Source organism: Panthera pardus, unplaced genomic scaffold (assembly GCF_024362965.1).
Source record: "Panthera pardus isolate Hobbes unplaced genomic scaffold, ASM2436296v1 HiC_scaffold_24, whole genome shotgun sequence".
Lineage (NCBI taxonomy): Eukaryota > Metazoa > Chordata > Mammalia > Carnivora > Felidae > Panthera > Panthera pardus.
The window spans coordinates 111,707,696-111,722,735 of NW_026526810.1; the positions used below are offsets into that span (position 1 = coordinate 111,707,696).

General features: G+C 39.0%; 1 protein-coding gene across 3 annotated transcripts; it reads left to right on the forward strand.

Moving 5' to 3' along the window:
• Positions 1-32: 32 nt before the first annotated feature.
• On the forward strand, positions 33-14,329 carry FCF1 (FCF1 rRNA-processing protein). Of its 3 annotated transcripts, none has more exons than XM_019427163.1 (8): positions 33-127; positions 434-501; positions 2,293-2,364; positions 2,959-3,107; positions 7,115-7,187; positions 11,963-12,050; positions 13,248-13,342; positions 14,050-14,329. In XM_019427163.1, exons 1-8 carry the CDS (start codon positions 125-127, stop codon positions 14,096-14,098), a joined length of 597 nt encoding a protein of 198 aa, XP_019282708.1. In that variant the 5' UTR covers positions 33-124; the 3' UTR covers positions 14,099-14,329. The 3 variants fall into 3 exon arrangements, with proteins under 3 accessions (XP_019282708.1, XP_019282710.1, XP_019282709.1); XM_019427165.2 differs by having other exon boundaries at positions 126-194; XM_019427164.2 differs by lacking the exon at positions 33-127 and adding an exon at positions 212-303.
• Positions 14,330-15,040: the final 711 nt, after the last annotated feature.

Consider the following 15,040-nt stretch of genomic DNA (forward strand, 5'->3'; position numbering starts at 1 on the left):
AGGCTTTTCCGTTTCCCAAAGCGACTTCCGCTTCCGGGCTAGCCTTTGCCGGAAGCAGTATTTGGATGACGCAAAAATGTCGCGCCGTTGGTGATTCCGGAAGAAACAAGAGTGCGGCGTGAACATGGTGCGAGGAGGGTCCGGGAAGAGACTTTGTCAGACCACATCTTGGGTGGAGATAGAGCCAGTCAGCAGTTAGCTAGATTTCCTCCGCATTACCCTTAATTATTTTCGTTCTGACTGTAGTTCTTAAACTGCTCTGAGCGGTGCCTGTTGTGCTCTAGCGAGTGGGGAAAGGGCCAGGTGGGGCACAGAGGGTAAGAGGTGCTGGGTGTTTGAGGGAAGAAGGGAAAGGGATGGAAAAAGACGAGCAAAAACTGAAGAAGATGCAATGTATTTCCAGCTCTTTTAACTGTAAAATTTCTATTTCAAGGGGAAGCAAAAGAAAGCAAGAAAGTATGCGACCATGAAGCGAATGCTTAGTCTCCGAGATCAGAGGCTGTGAGTATCTGGAATCAATCTATATCCAAAGATAGCAGAGTTAGGAGGGGATAAGTAGTAAAAGTTTTTGTTATTTTGTGCTTACGTTTCAAAGTATTGTGTCTTGGATGTATATAGCATAGGATACTAGGAAAGTGTGTAACAGCCGTTTAGATCCTGAGCGATTACACTGGGGAAGGGGATGGGAACTAAACATTTCTGAAGTGTTCGCTATTCCACTGTTTTTGTATACTTCATCTGCCATATCACATTTAAGCCTCCTGAAAGCTTGGTAGGATTATCTTTTTATGTTTTTGCCATTACACTACTACATTCCTCCCAGGGGTGGGGGGAATGTTTGTTAAAATGGTTGAAAGATGGTGAGGTCAGAGACCATGTTTATCTTGTGTCCCCAGCACCTGCCACTTAAATAGTTCTGAAAGAAAGAGTAGGAAAACACCTAGACTTCTCCATTTTATAAATCGTAGCAGAATCCACACCACTGAGGGAGAGTGGAATCATGTTCCCTATTGTAAGCTTCCCTGCTTCAGTGAAGAATAGACAAAGTTATTCAATAAAGACTGGTCTTGGGGTGCCTGTCTGGCTCAGTAAGCAGTAGAGCATGGGACTCTTGATCTCGGGGTCATGAGTTCCACTCCCACATTGGGCCTAGAGCTTACGAGAAAGAAAGGAAGGAAGGGAAAGGAAAGAAAGAAAAGAAAGACTGGTCTTCATCGTGTTTAATAGCATTTGAACAAAGGAATGGCTTTCAGAGTTATTGAACTGTATTCTCTGGGGTGCCTGGGTGGCTTAGTTGGTTAAGAGTCAGACTCTGGATTTGGGTTCAGGTCATGATCTCACAGTCCATGGGATCAAGTCCCATGTCGGGCTCTGTGCTGACATTGCAGAAACTGCTTGGGATTCTCTCTCTCCCTCTCTCTGCTCCTTCCCTGCTCGCACTCTCTCTCTTTCAAAATAAACGTTTAAGAAAATTGTATTCTCAGCCTTTGGTTGGTATTTATTATGTAATTTTTAGGGAATTTGCCTCATTGATAATATTTTATTTGCAGTTAAGGGGTAAATTTTATGTATGTATTTTTTTACATTTTAGCCTTTTTTAATAGGCATATGGAGGAAACTTTTTCCTCCTACTTTTGGAGCATTTGAGTCTTCAGAAGATAAATGTCAGGCTTTCTCCACTGCACTGAAGTGGGTTTTGATCCTTGATATGAAGAGCTTCTGACAAAGAAATAATAGATAATAGTATAATGTCTATTTACTCATTGACAATTTTTATAGATTATTGGCTAGAGATTTTTAAATTTCATAGTGTTTAACTGATTATGTTACTTCCAGCCTATTTCCCACACAGTTATTTGTGCTTAGAAAGTTTATGTTGATATAAACATAAAGATGTCGCAGGGGCACCTCAGTGGCTCAGTCAGGTAAACATCCAACTTCGGCTCAGGTCATGATTTCATGGTTCGTGGATTTAAGCCCTGCCTTGGGCTCTGTGCTGACAACTCAGAGCCTGGAGCCTGCTTCAGATTCTGTGTTGCGCGCTCGCTCTCTCTCTCTCTCTCTCTCTCTCTGCCCCTCCCCCGTTTATGCTCTGTCTCTCTCAAAAATGAATAAATGTTAAAAAAAAAATTTTTTTTTTAAGTTACAAAATTTTTTTAAGTTAATTTCCTCAGTAGACCAAAACAAAACAAAACAAAAACAACACCTCAGAAACTTTAAATTTTGCATGAGGTTATAACTGCTATGATTTTTTTCTTCTCTCTTGCACTTAATTTGCTCTCTTTCTTCCAGTAAAGAGAAGGATAGATTGAAACCTAAAAAGAAAGAAAAGAAAGATCCCAGTGCACTCAAGGAAAGAGAAGTGTAAGTAATCAAAAATTTCAAGTTTTCCTTTAGAAGAGACATTTTAGAACCATAGAACTGTTAGAAATCCAGGCTTTCCCTGAGCTGATTTGCTCAGTCATTTGTAAATCTGGCACAACTGTGCAAATGAAAGTCATGTTGCTGAACATGTATCAATTCCAGTGGTTGGTGAACATGTATCAATTCCAATTTCATGGAGCAATAAATTTCCTCTAAAATCTCCGGGATTAGATCTAGAATTATTCATTTTTTCTTCCCCAAGATCTTTGAAAAGAAACAATTTTGTCTAACACACCAGCATTTTGATGAAAGAATGTATCACCAAAAATAGTAAGGACAGAATTTCAGAATAAAGCCATTCCTTTTAAATAAATACACTTGATGAAACTTCATCATATTTTCCTTATTTTCTCATTTTGCCTTAGATTGGTAATGGATATATCATCACAAGATTTATTAGGATTTATTTCCAATGAATAAGGAAAAAGGAGCTTAATCTATAGCAAACTGTTTGAAGCAGAGACTTCATTTGCATTGTTAATATCAAAATATCAATGTAGACATTATTTTGTGTTTTGTATGTTCTTCCCTCAGCCCCCAACATCCTTCCTGCTTATTCTTCCAATATAACACACAGCTGGGCCCACCTTACCACATCCTGGTTGATACCAACTTTATCAACTTTTCCATTAAAGCCAAACTTGACTTAGTACAATCAATGATGGACTGTCTCTATGCCAAGTGTGAGTATCATACATTTTCCTTTCTCTGATGTTTTAGAGAATAATTATATTTACCCAAATACATGAAGGGAATGGGGTCCTAGTTACTGGATCTCTAGCCATTGCTCACCATAGCAATGAGCATTTTCAGTAAATTGAAATACAATGCAGATTTGACTGGGAACAATTAAACTTTCACAATTCAGAAAACACTTAGCCTGCTTTGACCATTATTGTGGACATCAGTTTTGAACATAGGATGGGAATTTTTTGTTTTAGAGTTCATTTTAAAATTTTGGGTAAATGAAAATTTATTATATTCTTTTGCATTAAAGAGGAAACATGCTCCATTCCATTCCAGTGTGGAAAAGCTATATAAGGTATTTTGCCATTTATGATCACAGAACTAGAAGTGATGCTGGTTTATTCATTTTGGCATTTATTTGTACCACAAAGGACTGGAATAGGTTATTTACACCTCGGTGTGCAGTTTACCATTAGTAGATTTCGCTTGTGTTTAGGTGTCCCCTCCTTCAAGTGATCTTCCTTCACCACCGTGAGTAGTGAGAAGAAAGTCTAGGCCATGTGTACAAGGGAATAACTTCCTAATAGTGAGATCTGTTGTGTGGGTTTATGTTTATATATTTTCCAGTCATCTAGTTAAAGGTGCAAATGAATATTAGGCTTATGCTTTGCCGTAAGAATAAATCAAAGGAAAAAATTTTCACCTCCTTCTTTAATTTTTAAAAGATGCTATATAATGAATAATAGTTGTAGACTTACAGTAATGTAAATTTTGTTTATTGATTTATTAAAAAAAATAAGTTGGGAAGATGAGGTAAGGAATGTGATGTAAGATGCATTCTTCAAATGCCCTAAAATTAATAAACATAAAAGTGACTGCATATTTTTATTATATCAAGATATGAAGGTAACCACCAAATGAGAAAAACAGCTAATGAAGTAAAATAGTGGTCTGTGAGGATTAGAATTGGTGGGGTGGGAAAGCATCGGGGAACAGCAATTTTTTCATATGGATGTCTGTGTTCCAGTCTTCTGTAGAACATAATACCCCAAAGCAAAGTTTGAAGAAATATTCAAGAACAATACAAATTCAGTTACCTAGGAGATTCTTTAACTGTTTTTAAAGCTCTGGCTACTTAATTGTTCCTCATTTGCCTTTATACCTGAAGGAAGACTTTTATTTTCTTCCTCCCTTGAAGATGCCCCTTTGACCTTTCCATAGCTCCTGGTCCCTTTTCTGCCTGATGTTCCAATGAGGGAGGATAAGTTAGCTTTCCATCAGCTTTCTTTTCTGTCCATGAGTCCTCTTCCCTGTTACCTTCCCTTTCTTGATAGTCATCTTCCTGGGCCTACTTTCCTGCTCCAGAAGCAAGCCCTTGCTTGTTTCACTGCTGTATGGCTCTGAAATTGATCCTCTCAAGGTGCGTATTGCTCTCTGAATCCATGACTGTCTGATCTTACTGATTTCAGATCTCCATTTTACTGATTTTCTTCTGGACATGGTCCTCTACTTGAAAATTTCTTAACTTTGTACACATCCAAAAATATCTCTGTACTTATAAAAAAAAAAATCTAGCATAAAAAAATTAAAGCTTCCTCTAATGCCTTTTCTCAGAGAGGGGCAGTTTTTTAAAAATTTTTTTTTTAATTTTTATTCAGTTTTTTAAGAGACAGAGAGAGACAGAGTGTGAACGGGGGAGGGACAGAGAGAAAGGGAGACGCAGAATCCGAAGCAGGCTCCAGGCTCCGAGCTGTCAGCTCAGAGCCTGACACGGGGCTCAAACTCACGAACGGTGAGATCATGACCTGAGCCAAAATCGGACGCTCAACCAGCTGAGCCACCCAGGCGGAGAGGGGCAGTTTTTAAAAACACATATATAGTCTCTGAACTATAGGTAATTTTTGTTTATTTTTGAAAATGGATCATAGATTATTTACTATTTATATTTGTGCCTTTTTTAACAGCTTTGAGATATATTTCACATACCACTTAAAGCGTATGATTCAATGGCTTTTACCGTATTCAATTTTAGAACATTGTGTTACCCAAAAAAAAACTCTGAACCCCTTAGCCATCATCCCCAACCTTTCAAATCTCCCTCTTCTAGTTAACCACTAATTCGTATCCTGTCTCTATAGATTTGCCTATTTGGGACCTTTCATTAAAATGAGATCATACAATATTTGGTCCTCTTCCATTTAGCATGTTTTCAAGTTTCATCCATGTTAAAGCCTCTTTCTTTTCATTATCAAATAATATTCTATTGTATGGCTAGATCACATTTTTTTAAGAATTTAAAAAAATTTTTTTAACGTTTATTTATTTTTTGAGAGAGAGAGGGAGACAGAGCATGATCAGGGGAGGGGCAGAGACAGAAGGAGACACAGTATCCAAAGCAGGCTTCAGGCTGTGAGCTGTCAGCACAGAGCCTGACACGGGGCTCAAACTCACAGACTGAGAGATCATGACCTGAGCCAAAGTCAGACGCTCAACCACCTGAGCTACCCAGGAGCCCCTTGATCACATCTTATTCATCCATTTCTTCTTACTTTTTACATTGAACAATACTCTGGTTTCTCTTCAGATCAAATAAATTTTTTGCCTTTTACTTTTGCATTGAACACATATATCTTGAACCCTTTGCTGTATCGGTACGTATCCACTAGGACCTCATTCTTTTTTAAACTTACAGAGTATTGTTTATATAATTTTCAAAAGCCAATATCCTATTAGATATTTGGATTACTTGCAGTTTTTACATTATTATAAATAAGGCTGTAGAGAATATCAGTGTGAATATATCTCTGTTAGGATGGAGTAATTTTTGAAAAATATTTATTTTGAGAGGGGAGAGAGAAGGGGCGAGGGGTAGAGAGAGAATCCCAAGGAGGCTCCATGCCGTCAGCACTGAGTCCTACTTGGGACTCCAACTCATGACCTGAGCCCATATCAAGAGTCAGGCACTTAATCTACAGAGCCACTGATGCGCCCCCTAGGATACATTTCTAGAAGCTGTATTGCAGTATCAAGGGGTATGTATATATTTTTTAATAGGTGTTGCACAATTGCCCTAAAAGGGTAATACATATTTTTATACCTACGAACTTAGTGTGAGAATACCTGTCTCCTCAGTATTGGGTATTTTCCTTGTTTAGTCTTTGCCACTCTAATAGGAAGAAAGTGAAATCTTGTTTCAATTTATATCTCTTTAATTAGGAGTGAGATTGAGCACCTTTATGCTCGTCGACCATTGTATTTCTTCCTCTATGACCCGAAGCGTATAAACTGAAATGTAGCATGGTAGTTAAGAATCCAGTTGATAGCCTGACAGTCTCCGTTCAAATCTTGGCTTCACCATTTGCTTCTACTTACTTCTTTGTGCCTTAGGTTCCTTCTCTATGAAGTGGGGATGGTAATAATAATAATGCTACCTGATAGGTATTATTCTGAACATTAAATGAGATAATCCTTGTGAAGTGCTTGGCACAGTGTCTGGGAATCAGCACATAACTTAAGCTATCGTTATAAGGTCTCTGTATATTAAGGAAAGTAGCCCTTTGACAAATGTGTAGAAATATTTTTCCTAGTTTGTTTTTATTTTAATAGGACTGACAGCTGTCAAACAGAAGTTTTCTATTTTAATATGATCAAATGTACATTTTCTGATTAATTTCATGGTTTCTTTTGGCTCACATTTAAATTTTTTCCCATCTAGAATATATTTGAGTATAAAAAGAATGACGGGAATTCAACTTAATTTCTCTCCCAGATACATTTATGACACTTTAAGTGGTGTGGGGCTGGGACAGTTTTCTAGTTTCTTTATCAATAGAGATTTTATTTACTTCTGGTTCTTATTGTTCATTTCAGTATGCTTGTTCTGCTGTGATTTCAGAAGTCTTATGGGTCTTTTAAAGACTTATAATGGGATGTAATTCAGGGAAAGTAAAACCAGTTTCTTTACAAGTTCTGTTATTAATCTGTATATTTTTTCCCCTGGCAGGTATCCCTTGTATAACTGACTGTGTAATGGCTGAAATTGAGAAGTTGGGACAAAAGTATCGAGTGGCTCTAAGGTAGGATGGAGCTGGTCTACATTTTGTTATACTGAAGATTCTTTTAACCATCCTCCATCTGTTTGCTGTCCAAAGATTTGTTGGATAATTAGTTTAAATAAAAATCATACAAAACTAGTTAACTATTTATGATCAAGAAAGCAAACGTGAAAGCTAGAGATTTTTAAGCTGAAGCTTTTTGAATGAAGTTATTTAGTCATAGTGGTCTTGTGGGCCTCTTTTTAAGTTCCTCTAGATTTTCAATTAGAAAGTGTCTTTTTATTAGTTTGCTAACTAGATATCTCTTTTAGAATCTCATATGTAAAGTGGTAGCTCAATTGGTTAAGTGTCTGACTTCGGCTCAGGTCATGATCTCACGGTTCGTGAGTTCGAGCCCCACGTTGGGCTCTGTGCTGACAGCTCAGAGCTTGGAGACTGCTTCAGATTCTGTGCCTCCCTCTCTCTCTGCCCCTCCCTCGCTCATATTCTCTCTCTCTCTCTCTCTCTCTCTCTCTCTCTCCCCCCCCCCAAAAAAAAAAAAAAAAGAATCTCACACATAAAGTATTCACATTCCAGGTTTTGAGCTTACTCTAGAAACTACACTTGAGTTGAAAGTAGTGGTTCCCAAAGTATGGTCCCTGGACCCCTAGGAGTCCCAGAGACCTTTGCAAGGAGTTAACAATACTATTTTCACAATAGTAGGAAGACATTGTCTTTGTCACTGTGCTGACATTTGTACTGATGGCGGAAATGCTGGTGCCTTAGTGCCAATCTAGGCAATGGACCAAAATAATGTTAGTAGTCTTTGTATTATTCTTCAGTGTCACTCATGACATTTAAAAACAAAAACAAACAGGGGCGCCTGGGTGGCGCAGTCGGTTAAGCGTCCGACTTCAGCCAGGTCACGATCTCGCGGTCCGTGAGTTCGAGCCCCGCATCAGGCTCTGGGCTGATGGCTCGGAGCCTGGAGCCTGTTTCCGATTCTGTGTCTCCCTCTCTCTCTGCCCCTCCCCCGTTCATGCTCTGTCTCTCTCTGTCCCAAAAATAAATAAAAAAACGTTGAAAAAACAAAAACAAAAACAAACAAAAACCCAGGGTCACCTGGCTGGCTCAGTTGGTAGAGTATGCAGCTCTTGATCTCAGGGTTGTAAGTTGGATGTAGAGGTTACTAAAAAAACCAAAAACCCATAGTCACTTAAGAATATCCTTGATGAGGCCTGCCTGGGTGGCTTAGTCAGTTATGCGTCCGACTTTGGCTCAGGTCATGATGTCACGGTTCGTGAGTTCAAGCCCTACATCGGGCTCTCTCCTGTCAGCACGGAGCCTGGAGCCTGCATCAGATCCTGTGTCTCCCTCTCTCTGCCCCCTCCCCTGCTCGTATGTGCAGCCCCTCTCCCTCCTGCCTCCCTCTCTCTCTCCCTCTCTCTGTCTCTCTCAAAGATAAGTAAACATTTAAAAAAAAATTTTTTTTAAAGAATATCCTTGATGAAGTATTAAAATTTGTTGATTTTGAGGGGCGCCTGGGTGGCTCAGTCGGTTAGGCATCCGGCTTCGGCTCAGGTCATGATCTCACGGTCCATGAGTTCAAGCCCCGCGTCGGGCTCTGTGCTGACAGCTCAGAGCCTGGAGCCTGTTTCAGATTCTGTGTCTCCCTCTCTCTCTGCCCCTCCCCTGTTCATGCTCTGTCTGTCTCTGTCTCAAAAATAAATAAACGTTAAAAAAAATTTTTTTAAAAAAAACAAAAATTTGTTGATTTTGTTACATCTCGCCCCTAGGGTGCATGTTGGTATTCCTTGTGATGAAGCATCAAGTACGCCTCGAGCACTTCGGCTGCTTACCAAAGATTGAAGCTTGTCTCAATGAGCAGCTCTTGTGTGCTTGTTGGAATTGTGAGCCAGACCAGCTGCCTTTTCATAGAGTGTCATTTTTACGTGAAGAATAACTGACAAACACTGGTTTTTCAGACTTCAGTGTTTAGCAGATAGTTTCTCAAAAATTAATGCAGTGAATCTGTCACTTCAAGGAAAACAGCTTACTGTATCATAATGAGAAAGTTCAGGCTTCCAAGTGAAAATTAGAGTTTTGGAAAACCATGAGCTTATCACATTCCCAATACTCGAGACCTTTCTGTTCAGACCAGTGAAGGTGTTGGGTGTGCTTTTTTTGATATTGTATAACTATATGTGTCAGTATTTGGAAGATTTGTGTGATTCACTGAATCGCTATTTTCCAAATGATCAATATTGCAAATCAATATTGCAAAATCATGCCTGGGTGAAAGACTCATTCAGGGTCCAAGATATACCAGTGAATTTGTGTGTGTGTGTGTGTGTGTGTGTGTGTGTGTGTGTGTGTGTGTGTGTGTGACCTTTTAGAGGTATAAATTAGATACTATAAAATTCACCAAGTTTAATTGTATAATGTGATGGGCTTGGCAAATGTGTACAGTTATGGAACCACCATCATAGTCATGAAATAGAACATTCCCGTCAATCCAGAAGTATGATTCCATTTATAATGAAGTTCCAGGAAAGGCAAAACTATGCTGATGGAATATAGACCAGTACCTGAAGCTGAGCGTGAGAAAAGTGCAACTGCAAAGGGACACAGGGAACTTTTTGTAGTGATGGAAATGTTCTATATCTCAGGTGTGGAGATTGTGATGTGAATATATCAATTTGTCAAAACTAATCAAATTTTACATGTATAGTCAGTGAATTTTATTATATTTCACTTATACCTAATAAAGCTAACTTTTTTAAAGGCAAAGAAACACAGGAACCTGATGTATAAGAGTGGTAGTGTTTTAGATGAATGGGCAAGTGATAAACTATTAAAATATTGGTTATTCCTGTGGGAAGAAAGAAAACTGGGTTCTTATCTCACCTCTTTCACAAAAATCAATTCCAGGTAGATTAAGTATCTAGATTTTTATGGAAAATCTAGAGAACATCTTAGTGATTTCAGCGTGGTCAGGAATTTCTGTCCAAACCATAACGGAAAACGAATTAATCTGACTATATTGAGATTGAATACTACCGGTTAACAAAAAACAGCATAAACAAAGTGAAACGACAAGCCACAGATAGTGAGACGATATTAGTAACGCATATAATCAACAAAGGGCTTATTTTCAAAATTTATAAAAAACCACAAATCCATAAGACAAGGGCAAAATCCTTATTCGCAAGAGATATCATTTCATACCCAGCTGATTGGCAAGAAATGAAGTTTGCTTAACGATGCCACGAATAGTTAAGACTGGGGGCAGTGAGGATTCTCATAAGGATGTGAAGTGGACGGTCACTTTGGAGAGCAGTTTGGCAGTGTCACTGCAAGAAGTTCTGTCTTCCCAGTCCTGTTTTCCTCAACTCTGCATAAACGCTCTTCTCACCAGAAACATGGGCTCACTTTTCCCTGAACACCACTGAGCCGTTTTATAGATGGTTGGTGCCCTGTTCGGAATGTGCCTGCCTTCACTTTGCTTGGAATGTTCTTTTGTCTTCATTTTGTTTAATCTCCATGTAATTTTTTTCGAAGTATACCAAATCCACAGTGACTCAGCTCTGACCTACTGCAACATGGAGTATTTTTCTTGCACTTGGTACCCATATGCTGCCTTGTATTTTTATTCAGCTTGTGACTTGTCATTATTACGTAATAGGAAGAACATGGCTCTCAGAATCACAGACTTGGGATTTTTCTTTTTCAAATTTGTAGGAAAGTAACATGTTTGATTTATTCATGGCAAACGAGATAAACATATACATACAATAAAAGGTAAAAGTCCCCCTGTATATTCACACTTTGTCCATTTTTCTACCCTAAGAGTGACAACTGAGACAGGTTAGTAGATAGTGTATGTTCTTCCAGACTTTTTTTCTTTTTTTTTTTTAATTTTTTTTTTTTTTGACGTTTATTTATTTTTGAGACAGAGAGAGACAGAGCATGAATGGGGGAGGGTCACAGAGAGAGGGAGACACAGAATCTGAAACAGGCTCCAAGCTCTGAGCTGTCAGCACAGAGCCTGACGCGGGGCTCGAACTCACGGACCGTGAGATCATGACCTGAGCCGAAGTCGGACGCTTAACTGACCGAGCCACCCAGGCGCCCCCAGACTTTTTTTCTAAGACAATGCAAATGTAGAGAAAGACAGTGAAAGAGAGTTATATTTTCTTAATTGAATCATACAGGTATATTGTTCCATGACCTGTTTTGTTTATTCAGCAATTTGAATTTTTTTGAGATTGTTAATTCAACAAGTCCTGCCATATCAGTACAGACAGCTCTACCTCATTTTTTTTTTAGACAGGATGGGGCAACACAACGTATTTAACTTTTCCCTTGCTGATGGATATTCAGATTATTTCCAGTTTTTCACTATTTAAAGTGTGCTGTAGTGACCATCCTTGTGCCTATATTATTGCACATTTGTGGAAGACAACTTCTAAAAAGGAAATGGTTAGGTTAAAGCTGTTTGATTTTGAATCCTGGCTTTTCCCAGTTGTATACTTTGAACAAATTAACCTTTCTCAATCGGCTTCCTCATTTGTCAAATGGAAATATGATAATTCAGAGTCTTGTGAAGATTACATGACCTAAGGTGCACCAGCTGGCAGTAAGTTTTAATTCCCTTCTCTTTCTGTTGTCTTTCCAATTAGAAGATAAGCTGAAAGAAGAGAGGGGGGCCTTAAAATCATCACATGGATCAAGTCACTCTTATTTCACAGATCAAGACTCAGAAAGTTATCCAATTGCCTGAGTATTTTTGTTAATCCAGTTTTGTAACCTTTTAGGATTGCCAAGGATCCAAGATTTGAACGATTACCATGCACACACAAAGGAACCTATGCAGATGACTGCTTAGTACAGAGAGTAACTCAGGTATCATCATGTAAATATTTACTTTGTGTTTCCCTTCATAGGAAGCATGGATGTCCTCATTTACTTAAGGAAGTGAGTTGGAAATGTATACTGTAACTGTAATGGAAAAATCGCAGGCTTGGGGAAGAGACACATGGGTTTCAAATCTCAGCACCTATGTTTATTGGGTGTGTGATTTGGGGCACTTACTGATTCTTTATTCCACAAGTTGTCTCCATAAAATGCTGTAAGGGAATGAGTGTACATATGATATCAGGTTTCACCTCCCTGTGAATCAAACATAATCCATTTCCATTATTCCCCATGCAGGAATGTTATTCCTTTCCACTGTGCCTAACCATGAATGTTTTTCAGTTACATCTGAGTCTGCCAGGGTGCTGTCTTACAAGGACCCTGGAATAACTAGGTTTTTGAGTCTTCTGTTCTGGCCTCCTTGTCGGCACCACAAAAACTTCTGCTATTGATTGTCCTTTCTAGAGCCCCTCTTTGCTGAAGATAATCATCTTCATCTAGTGACCACACTTCCATCCCTTTAGCGACTCCATCCCATGGGTAGAGACAGCATTTGCCTTAATCTCCCACAGCACAACTGACACCAGGCTACAACTCTTCTCAAATGTAATGAGAGATTTGGGTATGACGGAAGTAAAATATGATACAACTGGCAGCTAAATGTTGTTGCTTTCAGAGCTGCTAGGCTCAAACTCGTCCTGGAGACCCTGTTATTAGCTTCATGGCTAGGAAGTAGCCTACCTCCACCACTACGAGGTCTCAGAGTAGGCCCAATCCCAGAGATTCCAGGAAAGGCGAAAGCTATGCCCTCTAATCTAACACATTTACTTGCCTTTGCATAGAGTCTCTTGGGGTGTTTCCCAAACAAGAAATTATCTGTCTTAAATGTGCCCTAAATGTCTTCCACTTGTGAGACAAAAACCAATTTGCAGCTTTTAAATAGTTTTTCTATCTTCTTTCCCTCAAGATTCTTAGAGCTACATTATCCCCAGGCAACTTATTATTATATGTTTTGTAAGTAAGAGCTCCTAGATTATAGTAGCTACTCAACAAATTGTTATCACCTTTTCTTTGCTCTTTACTGTGAATATGAGTAATTCTCCAGATTAGCCAGTGTACCATTATCCAGTATCACAAAGTAATAGACTCAATGGGTGAATACTCAATGGGTGTCTCTTATTACAGCACAAGTGTTACATCGTGGCCACAGTTGACCGGGACCTTAAGCGAAGGATCCGGAAGATCCCTGGAGTTCCCATCATGTACATTTCTAACCATAGGTGAGACTGTCTCTTGGGGAAGTGATTAAAAGTATATAGTGGATATCAGTTGAAAATGAGGTCAGGTTGTAGGAAGATTTGAAAGTGATTGTCGTATCAAATGCTTACGTAGTTATAGTTAAAGAAACGAGATGAAGTAACAAGAACGAGGGCAAAAGATAAAGCTAGGATTTAGGAATGAGACATTCACATTGTTACAATAAGACTAGTAGAAGAAATAGATGTGCTTTAAATACAAAGCAGTAATTTAAATTAAGCTAATTTGGCCAGAGATACCTTTTTTTCTTTTTTTTTTTCTTTTGAAAGCCTAGTAGTTGTGATTAGCACTTTTTCTGGGAAACTAAAAGCTTATCAGAAAAAACAAAAACTGGTCTTTATCCTGCTTGGATGTTCCCATGTCAATGCTTTTCAACGTGGGAAGAGTGAGTACAACATAGTGGGAAGAATGGGCTGAGGAATTGGCCTTACCTGGACTCAGTGCCTGGTTCCCTCACTTGTTAACTTCCTGACCTTGAAGAATAAAGATAATATGTTAAAGTCAGCATTTTGCTGTAAATCATTTATTATGACACCCCTTTGAAATGTTCCCACTGACAAAAAGGATTCATAGTGGGAAGATGACAGTGTTGTAGTCAGTAAAGGGTGGGTTTTTAGGTGGGTTCTGGACCCACCTTTCTTACCAGTGTTAATTTTTTTGTCCTGATCAGGTACAACATTGAGCGGATGCCAGATGATTATGGAGCCCCTCGGTTCTAATTCTAACACTCTAAAGATAGAGTTCCTCTGCCTTCCTTTACCAACTTTTTCTGTTGCCAGTTCATGTAGCAATATGCTGTAACATGAATTATTCTCCTTCTTACCCATTTGCTCTGTTATGAGCTGAGTATGGTTAAATACACTCACTTTTGATGTTGTTTTGAAATTGACATTTTGTATCATTTTGAATTTTGTTGCATCTTTTTATAAATCAGATGATTACACACATAATTTGATGCTTGTTATTTTATGTTGATCTACACAACAAATATTTATTAAGGTTATACTAGGTGCTTAATAAGGTATGGTCCTGCCGGCAAAACACTGATATTATAGGGGAAAAGAGAAACATGTATGTGAATAAATATAGTGATGCCAGGTTAAAAGTCAGAGGGAATAGACCTATATATGAGAAAAGAACGATTTCTTTCTACTTGGTTGGAACGGAGAGGGAGAAAAGGCTAGAGGAGTAATATTTGGCTTAATCTTTAAAAATGAATAGGTGCTTGGGGCACCTGGGTGACTCTGTCGGTTAAGCGTCCCACTTTGGTTCAGGTCATGATCTCGCGGTCCGTGAGTTCGAGCCCCGCGTCAGGCTCTGTGCTGACAGCTCAGAGCCTGGAACCTGCTTCAGATTCTGTGTCTCCCTCTCTCTCTGACCCTCCCCCATTCATGCTGTCTCTCCCTGTCTCAAAAATAAATAAACGTTAAAAAAAAAAAAAAAAAAAAAATGAATAGGTGCTTGGGGCACCTGGGTGACTCTGTCGGTTAAGCGTCCCACTTTGGTTCAGGTCATGATCTCGCGGTCCATGAGTTCAAGCTCCGCGTCAGGCTCTGTGCTGACAGCTCAGGGCCTGGAGCCTGCTTTGGATTCTGTGTTTCCCTCTCTCTCTGACCCTCCCCTGCTTGCACTGTGTCTCTCTCTCTCTCTCAAAAATAAAT